This window comes from Phocoena phocoena, chromosome 12, assembly GCF_963924675.1.
Source record: "Phocoena phocoena chromosome 12, mPhoPho1.1, whole genome shotgun sequence".
In the NCBI taxonomy this organism is placed as follows: Eukaryota; Metazoa; Chordata; class Mammalia; order Artiodactyla; family Phocoenidae; genus Phocoena; species Phocoena phocoena.
The window spans coordinates 6,277,004-6,292,462 of NC_089230.1; the positions used below are offsets into that span (position 1 = coordinate 6,277,004).

At 38.9% G+C, this 15,459-nt stretch overlaps 2 protein-coding genes across 4 annotated transcripts in view; one reads left to right on the forward strand and one right to left on the reverse strand.

Annotated features, from left to right (window-relative positions):
• Nucleotides 1-15,459, forward strand: part of PRKN (parkin RBR E3 ubiquitin protein ligase) — a 1,024,664-nt gene that overhangs the window by 294,764 nt on the left and 714,441 nt on the right. The gene's annotated exons all lie outside the window — the stretch shown is intronic.
• On the reverse strand, nucleotides 13,099-14,444 carry LOC136132222 (protein SET-like). The gene has a single exon (XM_065889124.1). The coding sequence runs from the start codon at nucleotides 14,442-14,444 to the stop codon at nucleotides 13,575-13,577; it is 870 nt and encodes a 289-aa protein (XP_065745196.1). The 3' UTR covers nucleotides 13,099-13,574.

The window sequence follows — 15,459 nt, forward strand, 5'->3', positions numbered from 1 at the left end:
GCAAGTTTTCTAACCTTCCTGTACTCATCTGTAAAATGGGGACAATAAGGTACCTACCTATGAGGTAGGTGTCTTAGGGTTGCTGTAAGAATAAAGAATACTACTGTATTTAAATTTTGGAGAATACTGGCTAGCACGAAAAAAGAGCTATGTCATGGCAAGCTATCATCATCATCATCATCATTTGTAATGGTTTAACAAATATTTATTGAGCACCTATGTTTCAGACACCAAACATAGGCCAGTCTGTATCCTCATAGGGCTTATATTATAAGGAAGACAAGTACAAAACCAGCAAGTACACAGGTAGGTAAAATGAGTAAACGTTGTGTCTAGCGGACCAGCAAAGTTATAAATCGTGCTAGTTATGGAAACATGGCTGAGGTGGAGAATAATGGGTGAGGGACACTGGAGGTAGGAGCTCAGGAAATCTGATACGACATGTGTGGAGGAACAGGACAAAAGCTAAAAGGCACTGCCCTCTTACTGAACACCAGGCACTTTCCTCTGCATTGCGTATGTTACATTCTTCCTTCAGTCCTTCAAGAGATACAGTTATCTCCCTGTTTTACTGGTGAGAAGTGGAAAGCACAGAGAGGTACTTGTTCGGGGCCTCCCATCAGTTAAATAGTAAGAAGGATTTCAACCACTCAGGCAGTCGGTCGGTCGCAAGCCTCTATCCCACACTCTTAAATCTTATTTACACTATATTATACTGTAGCCTCTAGTTAAGAATCGCTAGTCTATGTTGGCTTAGCAGTGAAATTTTTCCCAGTGGACTGTTTCCCAGGGCGATTTGCTCTGAAAGTTGCATTAGGGTTGAGTAAATCTTCACCTGGGTCATCCGTTTCTTCCATCCTCCTCCTCCCAGCTGCTTCACACCCCTACTTGGTTCTTCTCACTCGACCATGGTATACACCGTTGTTGTAATGTAATCTTGGAGGTATTTCCTTTGGAGTTCACAGCACCATCCTGTATGTTCCCAGCTCCAGACCAGCAAGGGGTAATCATTTCATTCAAAATTACCGTCTGGATGCCACGACCTTGTAAACTCTTAAAGGAATCATACTCAATACATCTTTGAATCCTCCAGCAGCTAACATTGAATCTTTCATAGATGTTCAATAATTTATTAATTAAAGTGAATTAATAATGTTATTTTCTTATGTTCCTCCTTATTATGACTAGTTTCTTTCTGTTTTTTTTTTTTTTAACCTTCCTTATTAAACGTATTGAATATAAACTTTGTGCTAAATTTTATCTTAACACATGGCAACCATTCAGGGCTCTTATATTCTAAAGCATTCTGCTGCCCAGGTGCCATTTGTAATTTCCTTCCCTCTTTGTGACCCGGAAGTAAAGTCACGTGATAAACACAGATGTAGTGCCACTAAAACGTTTCCACCTTTAATTCTGACCAGCATCTAGAAATGCTTCATAATGCCCATGGAGGTAGAGGCCAAGCTAATTTGTCACAGGCTCCTGTAGTCTGTCCTCAGAAATACCTATTATCTAATATTTCAGGGATGTGAAACCTGCTATACGCTAGTGTTTTCCAACAGTGCAGCAGGTTTAATGGGGGAAAATGTCTTTCCAAGTTGTTAGCTAACATTATTCCCAGTCTTCCTTTAGTGTATTTTGTTTGTTTTGTTTTTGAGCGGGGATAATGTTCCAATTAAAGTGAAAAGGAGCACGTCTGGTACAGAGGAAAAGAAATAGAAGAAAACTGCTACTCAAGTGAACTTATTGCTTTTTAATTAGTACCTATGGGAAGATGTGTTTCTGTAGCAGCACCATTTACGGGCAGGATCTTAAAATACTGGTGCGTGAATTGCTCTCAATTTCCCACAATCTTCTTCCCCATAGCAGGTGTAAATAAGTAACTAATGAAAGAGTTAGGAAACAGAATCTTTCATCTCTCTTTTGCAATTGCCTCAGAAGGACATAGAGACAGAGAGAAAGAGAGGTAAAAAGTGGAAACAAAATATTTGATAGATTCATGGTAAGAGCTGTTATAGTAAACCTATGGAATTGCTTTCCTGTATAGCAGATGAAGGCTCCCGCACCGCAGAAATGGAGAGTGGTGAATTTCACTTTGTAATGAGGTAGGCAGTCATGCGATAAAATCATTTTCCTTCTGGAGGACATCCTGTTGGATAGTTGTTTTTTTTCCCCTCACCTTTAACTGCACTCTAGTATCAGAATGCCATCCCCACCTATTTTGTTGCTATTTCCCCCCATGTCCTCTTAGGTACCGAAAATGTGAAAATGGTGAAGCAGCTGGAACCTTTTACCTAATAGAAAATGGAAAATCAAAAGGAATAGTTAGTAGAAATTTCACAGAACTTCTACTTTTCTGGAAGAAAATACAGAGATAACAACTGAGTCATTGAAACTGGCATATGTGTTAAGGCCTCATGTCTCTGAACAATTTTAGTCTAGAGAAGAGATCTAAAATTAAAAATATTAAACCAACACCTACTCCAGAATATCACTGTGTATCTTTCATCTAGTGAGGCCATGCCCATCGGCTATACCATATCTATGATATGATGAAACAGAAGAAAATCAGAGATTGTTTGTACATTTACAGTTTGTGCCTGAATATTTGGGGAGTCTCGTGGTTTCTTATGTAAAAAGTTGATAATTTAAAAAAATATTAATATGTGCTCTTTATAAAAAAACCTTAAAATATTTTTGATATTGCCATATAGAATCACAGTAACTTGAGCTAGTTGGTAAAATGAAACTTAATGGTGACTTTCCTAATGGTCTATAATTATAGAATCTTGACACACAATGAGAACTAAGAAATCAACTGGTCTGTTTCACGGAACAGATGAAGAAATTGATGCACAGAAATGTTAAATGATTTACCTAAAGTCCTTTAGCTAAAGAAAAACAAAACAAAAACTAGGCAAAACTGGGCCTTTGTCCTAGCTTTCTGACTCTGAAGCCAGTGTTCCTTCTCATCTATAAACTTAAGTTTAGACACTACGGAATCTGAGCAGATGAGGTTTTACCAAATTCTGAATTATCAGGTCAACAAAATGGAAAGGAAGTTTTTTAACAATTAATTTTACTCATCCATTCATTCACTCATTCATTCGTTTCTTTATTATAATTCTTTGGGTGCAAGTAGGCACATTTATTATTAATTTGGGAATGAGGAAATCTTTGGGAGGGGATATTAATGAATATCAAAATCTAAAATTCATAAAACCTTACTTTTGACCGTCTGAAATGTCTTCTTGTCAAACAAACCACCCGTTAAAGTGGCTCCTTAAATTCATCAGAGACACATAATTGCGGAAAATACATTATTTTAAGTATTTTGAGAGCCATGGAGAGGTAAATAAGTCACCCTTCTCCTTCAGCCTCTTCCTCATTGTTCAAGTCCAGAGGCATTTCCTGGGGGTCTGACTCTTAGTTTCAAAGGCAAGTTCTTTGAAGAAAAGACAATCACTTTGAAAGAATGCTGTCTTCTTTGTACAAGATTTTCAGATAACCCCAAACTCTGCAGGGAACAAGTCAAAACAACAAAAATAAATCATCAACAGCAACAAGGAAATCCCACCAAAAAAACAACAGACCAAAAAAACAAACCAAAACAGGGAAATATGGCAAAAATTTTTTTGCCTCCATCCTTTTTTTAAGGACCCCTATCTTTCTAATACTTAGCTGTTCTTTACCCTTGTGTACCTTCTCACTAGTATAGTGAGGTATAGAACTGAGGAATCTGGGTGGCCAGAAGAGAACCTTCCAAGAAAATAGAAATACATGTCATCTATAATAACATGAGTAGTGATAATGTAATATCTAGAGAGATGAAGGATGATGATCATATTAGTTGCTAGTCTCCTGGATCTCTGAAACATCACTGTTATTGACATACTTCTGCAATTTTTCTGTCACTTATTTTGTTCTCCAAATTGTGCTTTGATCTTTTTTGTAAAACAGATTAGAATAATGGATGAAATGGATGAGTTTACCTTGCAAATGTCTGTATTCCCCTTTTATTTTTAAACCATGGGCAAGTTCTATACATAATGCAAGATTACAAGTAAATTTTCAAGTAGCCAATGTGAACTCCAAATTTAGTTCTTCTATTATTAGTGATGGAACACTAGGCAGAAAAAACTTAAAAAAAAAAGCAATACACTGTCTTGGATTTTGTAGGAATACTCAACTTTAATTGTACCTAATCATTTTCTAAGCCTGTACCTATGATAAAGCATTGCTACTTGCTGATAGAAAGGGTCAGTAGTTTTTGCAGCCATTTTTCAAGTCAGCATACTTGAAGAAATAGGGAGAGGAAGAAATTTGTCTTATAAGGATGTGCGTATGTCCTTGTCCCGGCAGTGAGCCACAGCCGCCCCCCTGCCTCTGCAGGAGTTAGTGTTCCAACACTAGCAGGAACAGCAAGAGTTTTCAGTGCAGCCACAAGAAAATGCATTACTGAATTGGAAGGCCATGAAGGTGAAATTTCAAAGATTTCTTTCAACCCCCAAGGGAACCGTCTTCTCACTGGCAGCTCTGACAAAACAGCTAGAACCTGGATGCTCAGACTGGTCAGTGCTTCCAGGTTCTTGAGGGACACATGGATGAGATCTTTTCATGTGCTTTCAACTATAAAGGTGACATAATCATTACAAGAAGCAAGGATAGTACCTGTAGGATATGGTGCTGATTGAAGAAGGCCAGTCCGTGAGGAAACTTGCCAGTCGGAGCGTCACACCCAGCCAGCAAGCTATTTTGGTATTTCATGTTTTCTCTTTGTCCACAAGTCAACCATTTATACACTGTCTTTAGCTTCACAGATATGACCATTAAAGCTGATGAAGTTATATCATTCCTTGATATTATTTGATAGAGATGACAGGAACGAGCATACTGTTTGGTAAACATCACTGGTTATTTCAATTTTCTTTCTTGATAGCATCACGATACTGATAAGTGAAACAAGAGTAATGTAACAATGTGTCTCCTAGATTCTACTTGGAAGCCTATTATTATAACTTCTGTTGAATAAAGATTTTGGAGGAAAAAAAGGATATGCAACTTTATTCTGTTGGTTCCTTTGAAAATATCAGAAATTTTATTTTCTGATTGATATTATAATTTTACTTCTCCCTATAATGGCCCTTGAATTTTACTAATAGCAAGAGCAGATTACCCCTAACCTTTGAGCAATTTTGTCTTCAAAGACATCCTTTCATTTTTGATTACATCTCAACAAATGTCTGTTGAATTGGTGAAAGTATGCATTTTTTATTTAATGATCCTTCTGTCTGAAATGAAAAGCTATTATTAATGCTCTTTCTTTAAATACATTCTGTATCTCATGAAGTTATTCATGGCACGATCATGAAAAATTAAATAAGACAACGAGCAGAATCAACAAGGACCATCGTTGGTGACTTGCCTCATTAAGACCCTTTACCAAGCTCAGTCTTGGCAGATCTCATCCCTTTAGTGTATTCCATGACTTACTTTCCCAGAATTTTACAAACGCTGGTTAAGTCCCTGCCACCTCTTTGGAGAAATGGATTTCATACATTTCTCACTATTATATGAAACGCTTAATCTTAGTTATCCTAATTTTACTTGTTTTGGAAAAAAAAATGCCCTCCTAGCTTTCTGTTTCAGAATTGGGAAATAAGTCAAAGTTCACTTTGTTCAAGATGCTGATTATTTTCTGAAAATTATTTTTTTTCTCTCAGTTCATACAGTACATGTCAACTTGCCAGATCTCTAATTTTCCTGCAGTTTCAATTTCTAATCAGTCACTAGTTCCATTCGATATTCCTTGGTATTTGCCAAGCAATAATAAAAACAATAGGCAAAATTGAAATCGCATTTACTCCGATGAAGGTGCTCTTTCAATAGTCTGTTTCTTACAGATGAAAAGACACCCGGGCACAGAGTGGTCATCCAAGGTCACACAGAAAGTACCTGTTGGGCCAAGAGTCAACTCCAGGCTCTAGTTCCAGCTCCAGTGTCCATTTGCGTGACAGCTGACAAAAGCTTTGCAAATGTCAACATTCCAATGTCTCATGTAAGAGTGGGTTAATTTTTTTAAATTGTATATCCAAAACACTTCTGACTGTTTCCTATAGTTTTGATGGCTGCTTTGATTGAAGTTGCTCATTGGTGGGGGACTGTTTCTTCAGAGAGTATTCTGTGGGAACTTTCAGATTCCCTTACCTTCCTCACAGCAGATCTTTTGGACTCTTCATTTTACATATACAGTTTTTATTTTTGTCTTTTAATCCTCAGAACTCTGCACCTTGCATTTAACAGTGCTAGAACTTAGCCATACATTTTCTTTAATTTCCTAACATGTCACTGTAGGCCACTCATCAGCTTGGTTCCTCCTTGGTCCATTCTTGATACAGTTTAATGTATTGAGAAATGAAATATTTCCTGCCGTATCAATAAACAAAGGATGTCAGAGTCATCAATGATTGCAGCCCCTCCAGTGTGAGCCCAGGAAACTCAGGACTGAAAAGGATGCCTGCCATCTAGCAGCCATCAGACTGCAGCCACTCCCTGCGGTGAGCCCTGAGGAAACTCAGGATGTTTCAAGATACTGGCCCTAGATGGCTGAGGTGCATATTCAAAGGAATGCTTTCAGTGAGCCAAGACTCTTGCATCTTCCCATACATAGAAAAGCGCTAAATTCCTTAACTTGAGATGTCTGGTCTTCTTTCATTAACAATAATCTTTTGAAGTTCCGATTACCTGTCCTTTGTTGCAAAACTTCTATGTAATGTGGCCCCTCCCCTCGCCTCCTAGGAGCAGTTTCTCAGAGTTATCTGAAACACTGTCTCCTGGGCTGCAGTCCTTATTTTGCCCCAAATAAAACTTAACTCGCAGCTCTCACATTGTGTGTGTGTGTGTGTGTGTGTGTCTGTCTGTGTGTGTGTGTGTGTGTGTGTGTGTGTATATATATATATATATATATATATATATATATATATATATATATAATTTAAGTCAACAGTATGCATGCTAGCCCCGAAGACACTATCTTTGTTTGATTTTTCTAAAAACAGAGCCTGAGACCTAGTGTCCCAATGGTTCATTCAGGAGGTGATGCTGGGAATCACGGTGAGGAGCTGGGAAAGTGAGACAGGGAAGGAAGGAAAGCCAGGACAGAGTGGGTAGTTGAGCTTGCAGTGCACTGGACAGCTGGGGCACAATCTCAGTAGGAATCTGAGAAACCATGGAAAATGCCTGCAGAATTGTCCCTCCAAAAGATGGGAAGCTGGAGCATTTATCTACCAATCCCTACACTCTGTTGGTTAAAGATTGCTTTTGGCTTCTTGGGGCTATGCTTCCAGCCAGGCTGTGGCTTCAGAGAAAGCCCTGAAGCATGGAAGCTCTGAGATTCCCTGGGGCTCTTGAGATAGGATACTGGGAGTGTGCCAAAAGCTGTGTACCAAGCTAAACTGAAATAAATTGGACCATGGGGATATGGCATGGGGCACAAAAGAGCATCTCCTGAAGTCCACCCCTTATACTGCTCAGTTCTCCTGGGCTCCACATTAAGACCACTTTGTCACTGATGGTTTTCAAGGGAGTAGCCTGTTGCAATCCCTAAAAATAGATTTAAGATAGGAGGCGTGGAAGTCCCCACTGTTGTACCTGGACTAAGGCCATAATTCATGTTCATCAATAATCTTCAACATCCCCATTGTAGATTTCCTTCAACCTCAGCCAACACTTTAGCTGGAAGCTTTCTCACTTGGTGCATGACTCAGGCCTCCATTCCTGAGTGTCCAAGCCCTTGACAGGCTATGGTAGCCTTCAGTTGAGTATTTACTGTTACTACCATATATAATTATCCACAGATGCCCAATGAATCCCCAGGTTCCAGATATACTCTGTCATGATGCCATTATGTAGAAGCAATCCTAGTTTCTCATGGTTCTCAGGGCTGATCATTTCTCCCAGTATAGTGACTCATTTCTTTTCCTGCTGCAGGCAGAGCTCTAAATGACCAGGTAGTTATCATAACTTCAGGTTCAGTTGAGTCCTTACTCTATCCTAGCTCAGGAACCAGGACCTCTCATAAGCAGTGCCGAGACTCGAGTGGATGAGAAGCATAAATTCTGTTAAGTCAGTCACTAGGAATCATGGTGAGAGGGGACAATTCCATTTTGACCTCTTGTTGCCCAGACCTTTTTATTCTAGTTTTTGGTGACACAACATCATGTGTCAGTCATTGGCTCAATGAATATACAGTATCTTAGGAATACCCAGCCTGTCCCTTAACTAAGTATTAGATAGACCCTTCCAACATCCTATTCGGCTGGCTGCTTTCATGTGATACAGCATAGAATTGAATCAATGAAATCTTTCATCCTACTTCCCCCTGTTCCATTTCCTTCACCATTAAAAGAGTTCTTCGATTCCATGCAATGGCATATGTGATCTCGTTTTGGTAAAGCAGGCATTCTGAGGGTGCTTGCATAGTGGAGCTGGCAGAGGCATTGATGTCAAGAAAAGCAAATTCTCATCTGTAGTATGAGCACTTCTGCTAAAGACAGGTTACCGACTCCTCCAGAGCAGAGGGTCCTATGTAATCATCAGTGCTTTTAATTAATCCCAGGGCCTGGCTTTCAGCAAAGTGGACCTTTTGGCCCCAGATATGAGCTTTTCTAATGTTGTCAAGTAGACCCTTTCACTTTCACAGCTTGCCTTCATTTGTCCCTGAGAGCTGTGGTAGAATCACAGTCACTTGGCAAAATATTCAAACTCGTATTGTGGTGCAGAAACCCCAACCCTGATGATCTAGCCTCGTCCTCTTCTCAGATCCCACCAGAGACTCCACTGGAAGCTCAGCTTCATGTGGGAAAGGATTTGGTCAGTGTTGTTCACTTCCATACCTTCAGTATCTGGAACACAGTATGGCCCTTGGTAAGTGCTAGAAATAGATGTGGATGAATAAATCTTATAACCAAGCATTCCTTTGCTCGCTCTGTTCCAACCGCAACTGTCCTTCCTTCTGTTCTTCCACCTCAGAAGCTCATTCCCTCCTCGGGGGTCTCTGCATGAGGTACCCTGCCTGAAATGCCTTCCCTCAGACCTTGGAATGGGCGGCACCTCTTCATCACTCTATGACCAACTTCAATATCACTTTCTCAGAGAAGTGTTTTTGGTCACCTGTTTTAAAGTATCTCCTTCAATTACTTTTTAACACTTTTTTATATTTTGGTATCATTTATGATTAGCTGAAATTGTCTTGTTAATTTGTTGAGATGATCTGTTTCCTCCTACTAGAGCAGAGTGTGTCTCCTATTTACAGCTGTTTCCCTTGTACCTCGACACTGACAGCAATGCAAGGTACTCAATAAATATTTTATTAAATGGTTTAAGAGCACTATTAACTTAATTCATGAGGAAATACACTTCTTGTTGGAGGGTTTTGCCGTTCTTTGAAAAACCATGCGTTGCCCCAGTTGATTATTCTTCACCAGATTTTTGGCAAAACTATTGAAAGTGATGCGCTGTAGTGTAACCCCCTGGTCCTGCTATAGAACATTTTAAAACCTAAGAACAATATGTGTACCAACCCGTTCTTTCACACAGTGGCTAGCTGTATTGAGAGGGTCGTACATTTGGTCAATAACTTCCCAATTTTTTTCCCACATCTTTTCAGCTCTCTTGGATGATTGCCTTTTTGCCGTAAAAGATGGATGGACATTTAACATAGTCATTGGTCTAGTTGGGAGGCCTTGGTATTGAACACTCCATGAAGAAGCATTTCCGACCTGCACATTGTAGAGTTCAGATTAGGGAACAATTAATCTCCGTCTGTAAACACTAAGAAGGAACTCACTTAGGCTCTCAGCCACACTTCCTCGTTCTGGAGAGAATCATCACCTCAGTCATCATGGTGTCCCACTTGGCTTTCTTCCTCTGTTTCATAATCCTTAAACCTCTTTTTTTTTTCCCTCTCTCTCTCTCTTTACATTCGGAAGCCTTTTTTAAGGAACTCTGCAGTGTACCAGGAGATGGGATTTCTAGGTTATATTTAGCTCTTCACACTGTGAGGTTCTCCCTTCACACTTGGTCTAGCTTCCCGTGCATAGAAAGCTACAGTAACCTTTTTCTTCTCCCAGATAGACAAGCTAATTACTTCTCTTGTTCGTCTTTATGCACAGTCTTTTCTACTCTTTTCCGTAAAATATATTTAGGTTTCTTTGGGGTTATTGCATTTTTTCCCTTCAGTGTATTTTTCTTATTCATGTCTGCATGTTGTCATAATCACCTTTTTAAAAAATGAATAATTATATAAGATATTTTGGGGGTTTCTATATTCTTGTTTCAGAGGCTTGATTTATAAATAGCTTCTTTTCTGCTGGGCTTTTTATGAGTATCAATTTTTAAAATGTGCTTTCAGCTGAAGTTGTTAAACCTATTGAAACATAGACTTTAGTTCTCTGAAGATCTAGATTTTACTTGCTGTCAATGCAACTAAACCTCAGTCTTTGCCATCCTGAGCAGCATTTCCCAGTACTTAGTCTTCTGCATATATGCAAAGATTTGAGTCCCTAAGTCTTAAGACCTCATTTACTCAGTCATTCACAGTGAAGTATATATCAAATGAAATGAACCAGCTAGTTTCTAAATGTGTGCAGCTCCAGAAAGAAGCATACAGTTTTATTAGCTTAAATCATACCAAAACTACATACTAAAATCATATAAAACCAATCTTTTGAAGACAAAGGGGACTTTAACACCTACTTTTCCACACACAGATTTGTTCCGGGTCTGGTTCCAGTGAAAGCTGACTATTTCTTACGAACTCTAGACTAGTTAAGTTAGAAATGGCTTACATTGTTGATGTTGACGTTGTTCCTGTTCCAGTAGGAGTACGTTGCAGAGGGCAAGGTCGACATCAGAAATGGCGCATTTTAATGGATTTCTAAGAAGAGAAACAGTTGTAGATATTCACTGATGCAAATAACAGTGATGTAAAGCTGGTCATTTGTTTTCTTTAATTTAAAAAAAAATTAAAATAATCCAAGGAGAGTGAAAATCAGGGTCAGTCCCTGCATGTCCAGTCTGAGCTCTATTTGAGGGCTTTCATGAATCAAATCTGCAAGTCTAAACCTGATACTTGGTTTTAAGGGTTAAGTGTACCTAAAATAGTAATGTTAAAGTGATCAGACATTTTTGTGTAGAATAAAAATGTCTGTTGTTAGTTCCATTCTGTCTTATTTTGGTATGGTGAAGCAGGACCAACTAAAGCAGTATTAATTTCAGTCAAATTGAATAGAATGGCAAGGCTATGAGATAAACTGGGAAACTGAGCAAACAGGATCCAAATAACAGTCCTTTGAAGTGAAAATTACTAGCATCACTGCCGTAAAGTGTAATGTGCCCCTTAGCCTAATCTGCTTTCAGAAAAATAAGGCTGCTTCTTTTCCTTGTGGAACAAGGAAATAAGGTTGGATATGAAATGGACAAGAGTGTGAGAAGCTGTGCAGTGGAGGGATCCAGAGGGAAGAGAACAAGCATTTCCTTTCTGGGGGAAAGTCATTTATCAGAGAATAACAGCTGAGTCCTGGTACTGTAGATCAGTGGTTCCTGGACGTGTGGATTTTTTTTTCAAAACTATATTTTGAAAATTTTCAAATATACAGAAAAGTTGAAAGAATTGTTCAGTGAACATTCATATACATAGGACCTAGATTCTGCAATTAATATTTTATTGTACTTTCTTTGTTACCTAAATATCCATCTATCTATCTCTAATCACTTACCAATCTGTCTTGGTTTTGAGGCATTTTAAAGTAAATTAGAGAGATGATTACACGTCATCTCTAAATACATTGCTACATAATGAACACCACTATGTAGAGTTCAATACTTGTGTATCATTTGCTTTTTTTAAGTATGTATATATATATTTTTAATAGATCTTTATTGGAATATAATTGCTTCACAACACTGTGTTAGTTTCTGTTGTACACCAAAGTGAATCAGCCATATGCAGACCTATGTCCCCATATCCCCTCCCTCTTGAGCCTCCCTCCCATCCCCCCTATCCCACCCCTCTAAGTCATCTCAAGGCACCAAGCTGATCTCCCTTTGCTATGCTGTTGTTTCCCACTAGCTATTTTACATTCGGTATAGTATATATGTCAATGCTACACTCACTTTGCCCCAGCTTCCCCCTCCCACCCCATGTCCTCAAGTCCATTCTCTATGTCTACATCTGTATTCCTGCCCTGCAACTAGGTTCATCAGTACCATTTTTTTTTTTTTTTTTTAGATTCCAAGTATATGCATTAGCATACAGTATTTGTTTTTCTCTTTCTGACTTACTTCACTCTGTACGACAGACTCTAGGTCCATCCACCTCACTACAAATAACTCAATTTCGTTTCGTTTTATGGCTGAGTAATATTCCATTGTATATATGTGCCACATCTTCTTTATCCATTCATCTGCTGATGGACACTTAGGTTGCTTCCATGTCCTGGCCATTGTAAATAGGGCTGCAGTGAACATTGTGGTATGTGTCTCTTTTTGAATTATGGTTTTCTCAGGGTATATGCCCAGTAGTGGGATTGCTGGGTCGTATGGTAGCTCTATTTTTAGTTTTTTAAGGAATCTCCATACTGCTTTCCATAGTAGCTGTATCAATTTACATTCCCACCAACAGTGCAGGAGGGTTCCCTTTTCACCACACCCTCTCCAGCATTTATTGTTTCTAGATGTTTTGATAATGGCCATTCTGACCGGCATGAGGTGAAACCTCATTGTAGCTTTGATTTGCATTTCTCTAATAATTAGTGATGTTGAGTGTCTTTTCATGTGCCTCTTGTCCATCTGTATGTCTTCCTTGGTGAAATGTCTATTTCGATCTTCCGCTCATTTTTTTTTTTCATTAGGAGACTTTTATTTTAAAAGTGTCATCTTAAACTGCAAGGATGTCCATTAAACATCACAATTAAACATGCCAAAGGAGAAGGCATGTTGTCGAAATGCCCACTTAACCCACCCAAACATCTCAAACCCACCCTTTGCTGACCTTCTATAATCCCATTTTTTAAAGTTTTTTTTTCTTTTTTTAAACAAGAGAAAGTAGACAGATACACATTGGTAAATGCTAACTGTCCATATTCACATAGAGACACAGTGTAATCTCTGAGCCCAATATACAGAGAAAGGAGGAAAAAAGCTAGAATTCTATGCACTACTACACAGGGGCCTAGCACCCTCCAGCTTCCAGCAGAGCTAAGGGAGCAGAAGGGTCTTCTTTTTTCCCACAGAGCATGGTGGTGTTGATTCCATAAAGTTTTTGTTGAGACAGGAAGGGATAAAAATGAATTTGGAACAGAAAGGGGTAGAGATTCTTTTCCCACTGAATTCTGCTCAAGGTATTTCGCCCCAAAATAAGTTGTGAGCCATGGTATAAAGGAGAAAAGAGACCTCAAAAACAGGGCGACTGAGCATAAGAGGAGAAGGAGGAAAAAAAAAAAAAAAAGACTGCAACTTGCTCCCAGGGACTGGAGAAAATTAACAAAGGAAGGTTGGAATCCATCAGTGTTCCATTAGTCATCTTCTCCTTCACCTTCCTCTCCTCCCTCCCCCTCATCATCATCTTCACCTTCAGCCTCATCCCCTTCTTCATCAATATCTTCCAATCCTTCTTCCTCTTCATCGTCATCATCATCTTCTTCTCCTTCCCTTTCCTCATCATCCGTGTCCAGAACCAAGTAGTACTGTAATGGATTTGGCCAAATATCATCTTTGATGACCTCTCCTAACTCATCTGCACCTGCATCGGAATGATCAGTAAAGCAGGTGAAGAAGCTTTCTGGGTCCTCATGCTGTCTCTTCCTGCTGGCTTTATTCTGAGTTCGACTTGAACGTTTTGTCACATCCTTTCCGGATTTCCATTTGATTTCAGTGGACTTTGAAGATGGATCACCACTCTCATTCAGATGAAATTCTTTGGAGAGAACTTTATTTTCAAAGTAAGGGTTTTCATCAAGATGAAAATCTATTCTGTAACCTGATTTAATATCTTCAAATTCTGTCACTTCGACTCTTGTCAAATAATGCAGCGCCTCTTCGTCCTCCTCCCCAAGCAGTGCAGACACTTGTGGATGGTTAACAAATGTTGTTACCCAAAAATGTGGGGTTTTGCCGATCAATTCCGACCTCTTCTGAAAAAATGGTTGGCGGAGTTTGTTATATTTCTGTTCTACTTTCAAAATCTCCTCACTGGCTTGTTCGTTAAGTCTGTCTATTTCATTTTGTACTTCATCAATGTGTTCAATTGCTTCTTGCTGTTCCTTTTCTTCCTTCGGCAAGTTCGGAGAAGCAGACGTTTCCTCTGGCCTGGAGGCAGGAGGCCTTCTCGGTTTCTTCGGTTTCTTTGCTTGGGGTGGAAGTGAAGACTGGTGTTTGGGGGCCATGCTGGGAGAAAAGCCAAGAATCCACCCAAGGGAAGAAGCTCGTACCAGGAGCTCTGAGAACTCTTCCGCTCATTTTTTAATTGGATTGTTTGGTATATCTTTCCAGAATCTTTCGTATATATATTAGGTGCCAGTACTTTGTCAGATATATGTTTTATGACTATTTTCTGACAGTCTGTAGGTTGTTAATTCACTTTCTTTATATCATCTTTTGATGAAGAGACATTTTAAATTTATTACTCTTTTATAGTTATTGCTAGAGTCTGTCAAAGAAACCTTTGCATAATCTCAAGTCATAAAATATTCTCCTATGTTTTCTCCTAGACGTTTTATAGTTGTGGCTTTTCCATTTAGATTTAGGATCCAGCTCATGTTAATTTTACTACGGTGTTAGGTATGCATACCTATATGGATATGCACTCATTCCTTTCCCCTTGGTTGACTTTGTTCATCAAAATCAAATACCCATGTATGTTTAGGTCTATTTCTGGGCTCTAGATTCAAAATAACACCATTTCTGTATAAGGACACAGTAGAGGTATCATTAGTAATACTTGACAACTTTGAGTTTTGACATGATACCCTCAATAGATTTTCCAGGACCTTTGACATAAAGATCTGGAATTCCCAGCATAGGAGTATATTGCATAGAAAATACTTAGTTTCTAATATTATGTGTAAAAATTAATGTTACTTTTTTGTGGTAGAAATATCCCTCCACCGTCTTCATAAACTTGGTGGAAAACTTCAGACGACACATAAACTTCTAATGTTCTATAACTTGCAAGCCTTTCTGCTATATTTCATTGTAATAAACATTTCAGTGTAAATACAATTTCTGAATTCCAAATGATGTCACTTTTTAAGATTTCTTTTGTTGTATAACAAAATTCCGGAGTACCAAATAGATTAGGGCGTTCCCATGCATAGCATTCACACTCTACATGTAAAAAGTGCGGGGCTTCCCAGGTGGTGCAGTGGTTGAGAGTCTGCCTGCCGATGCAGGGGACACGGG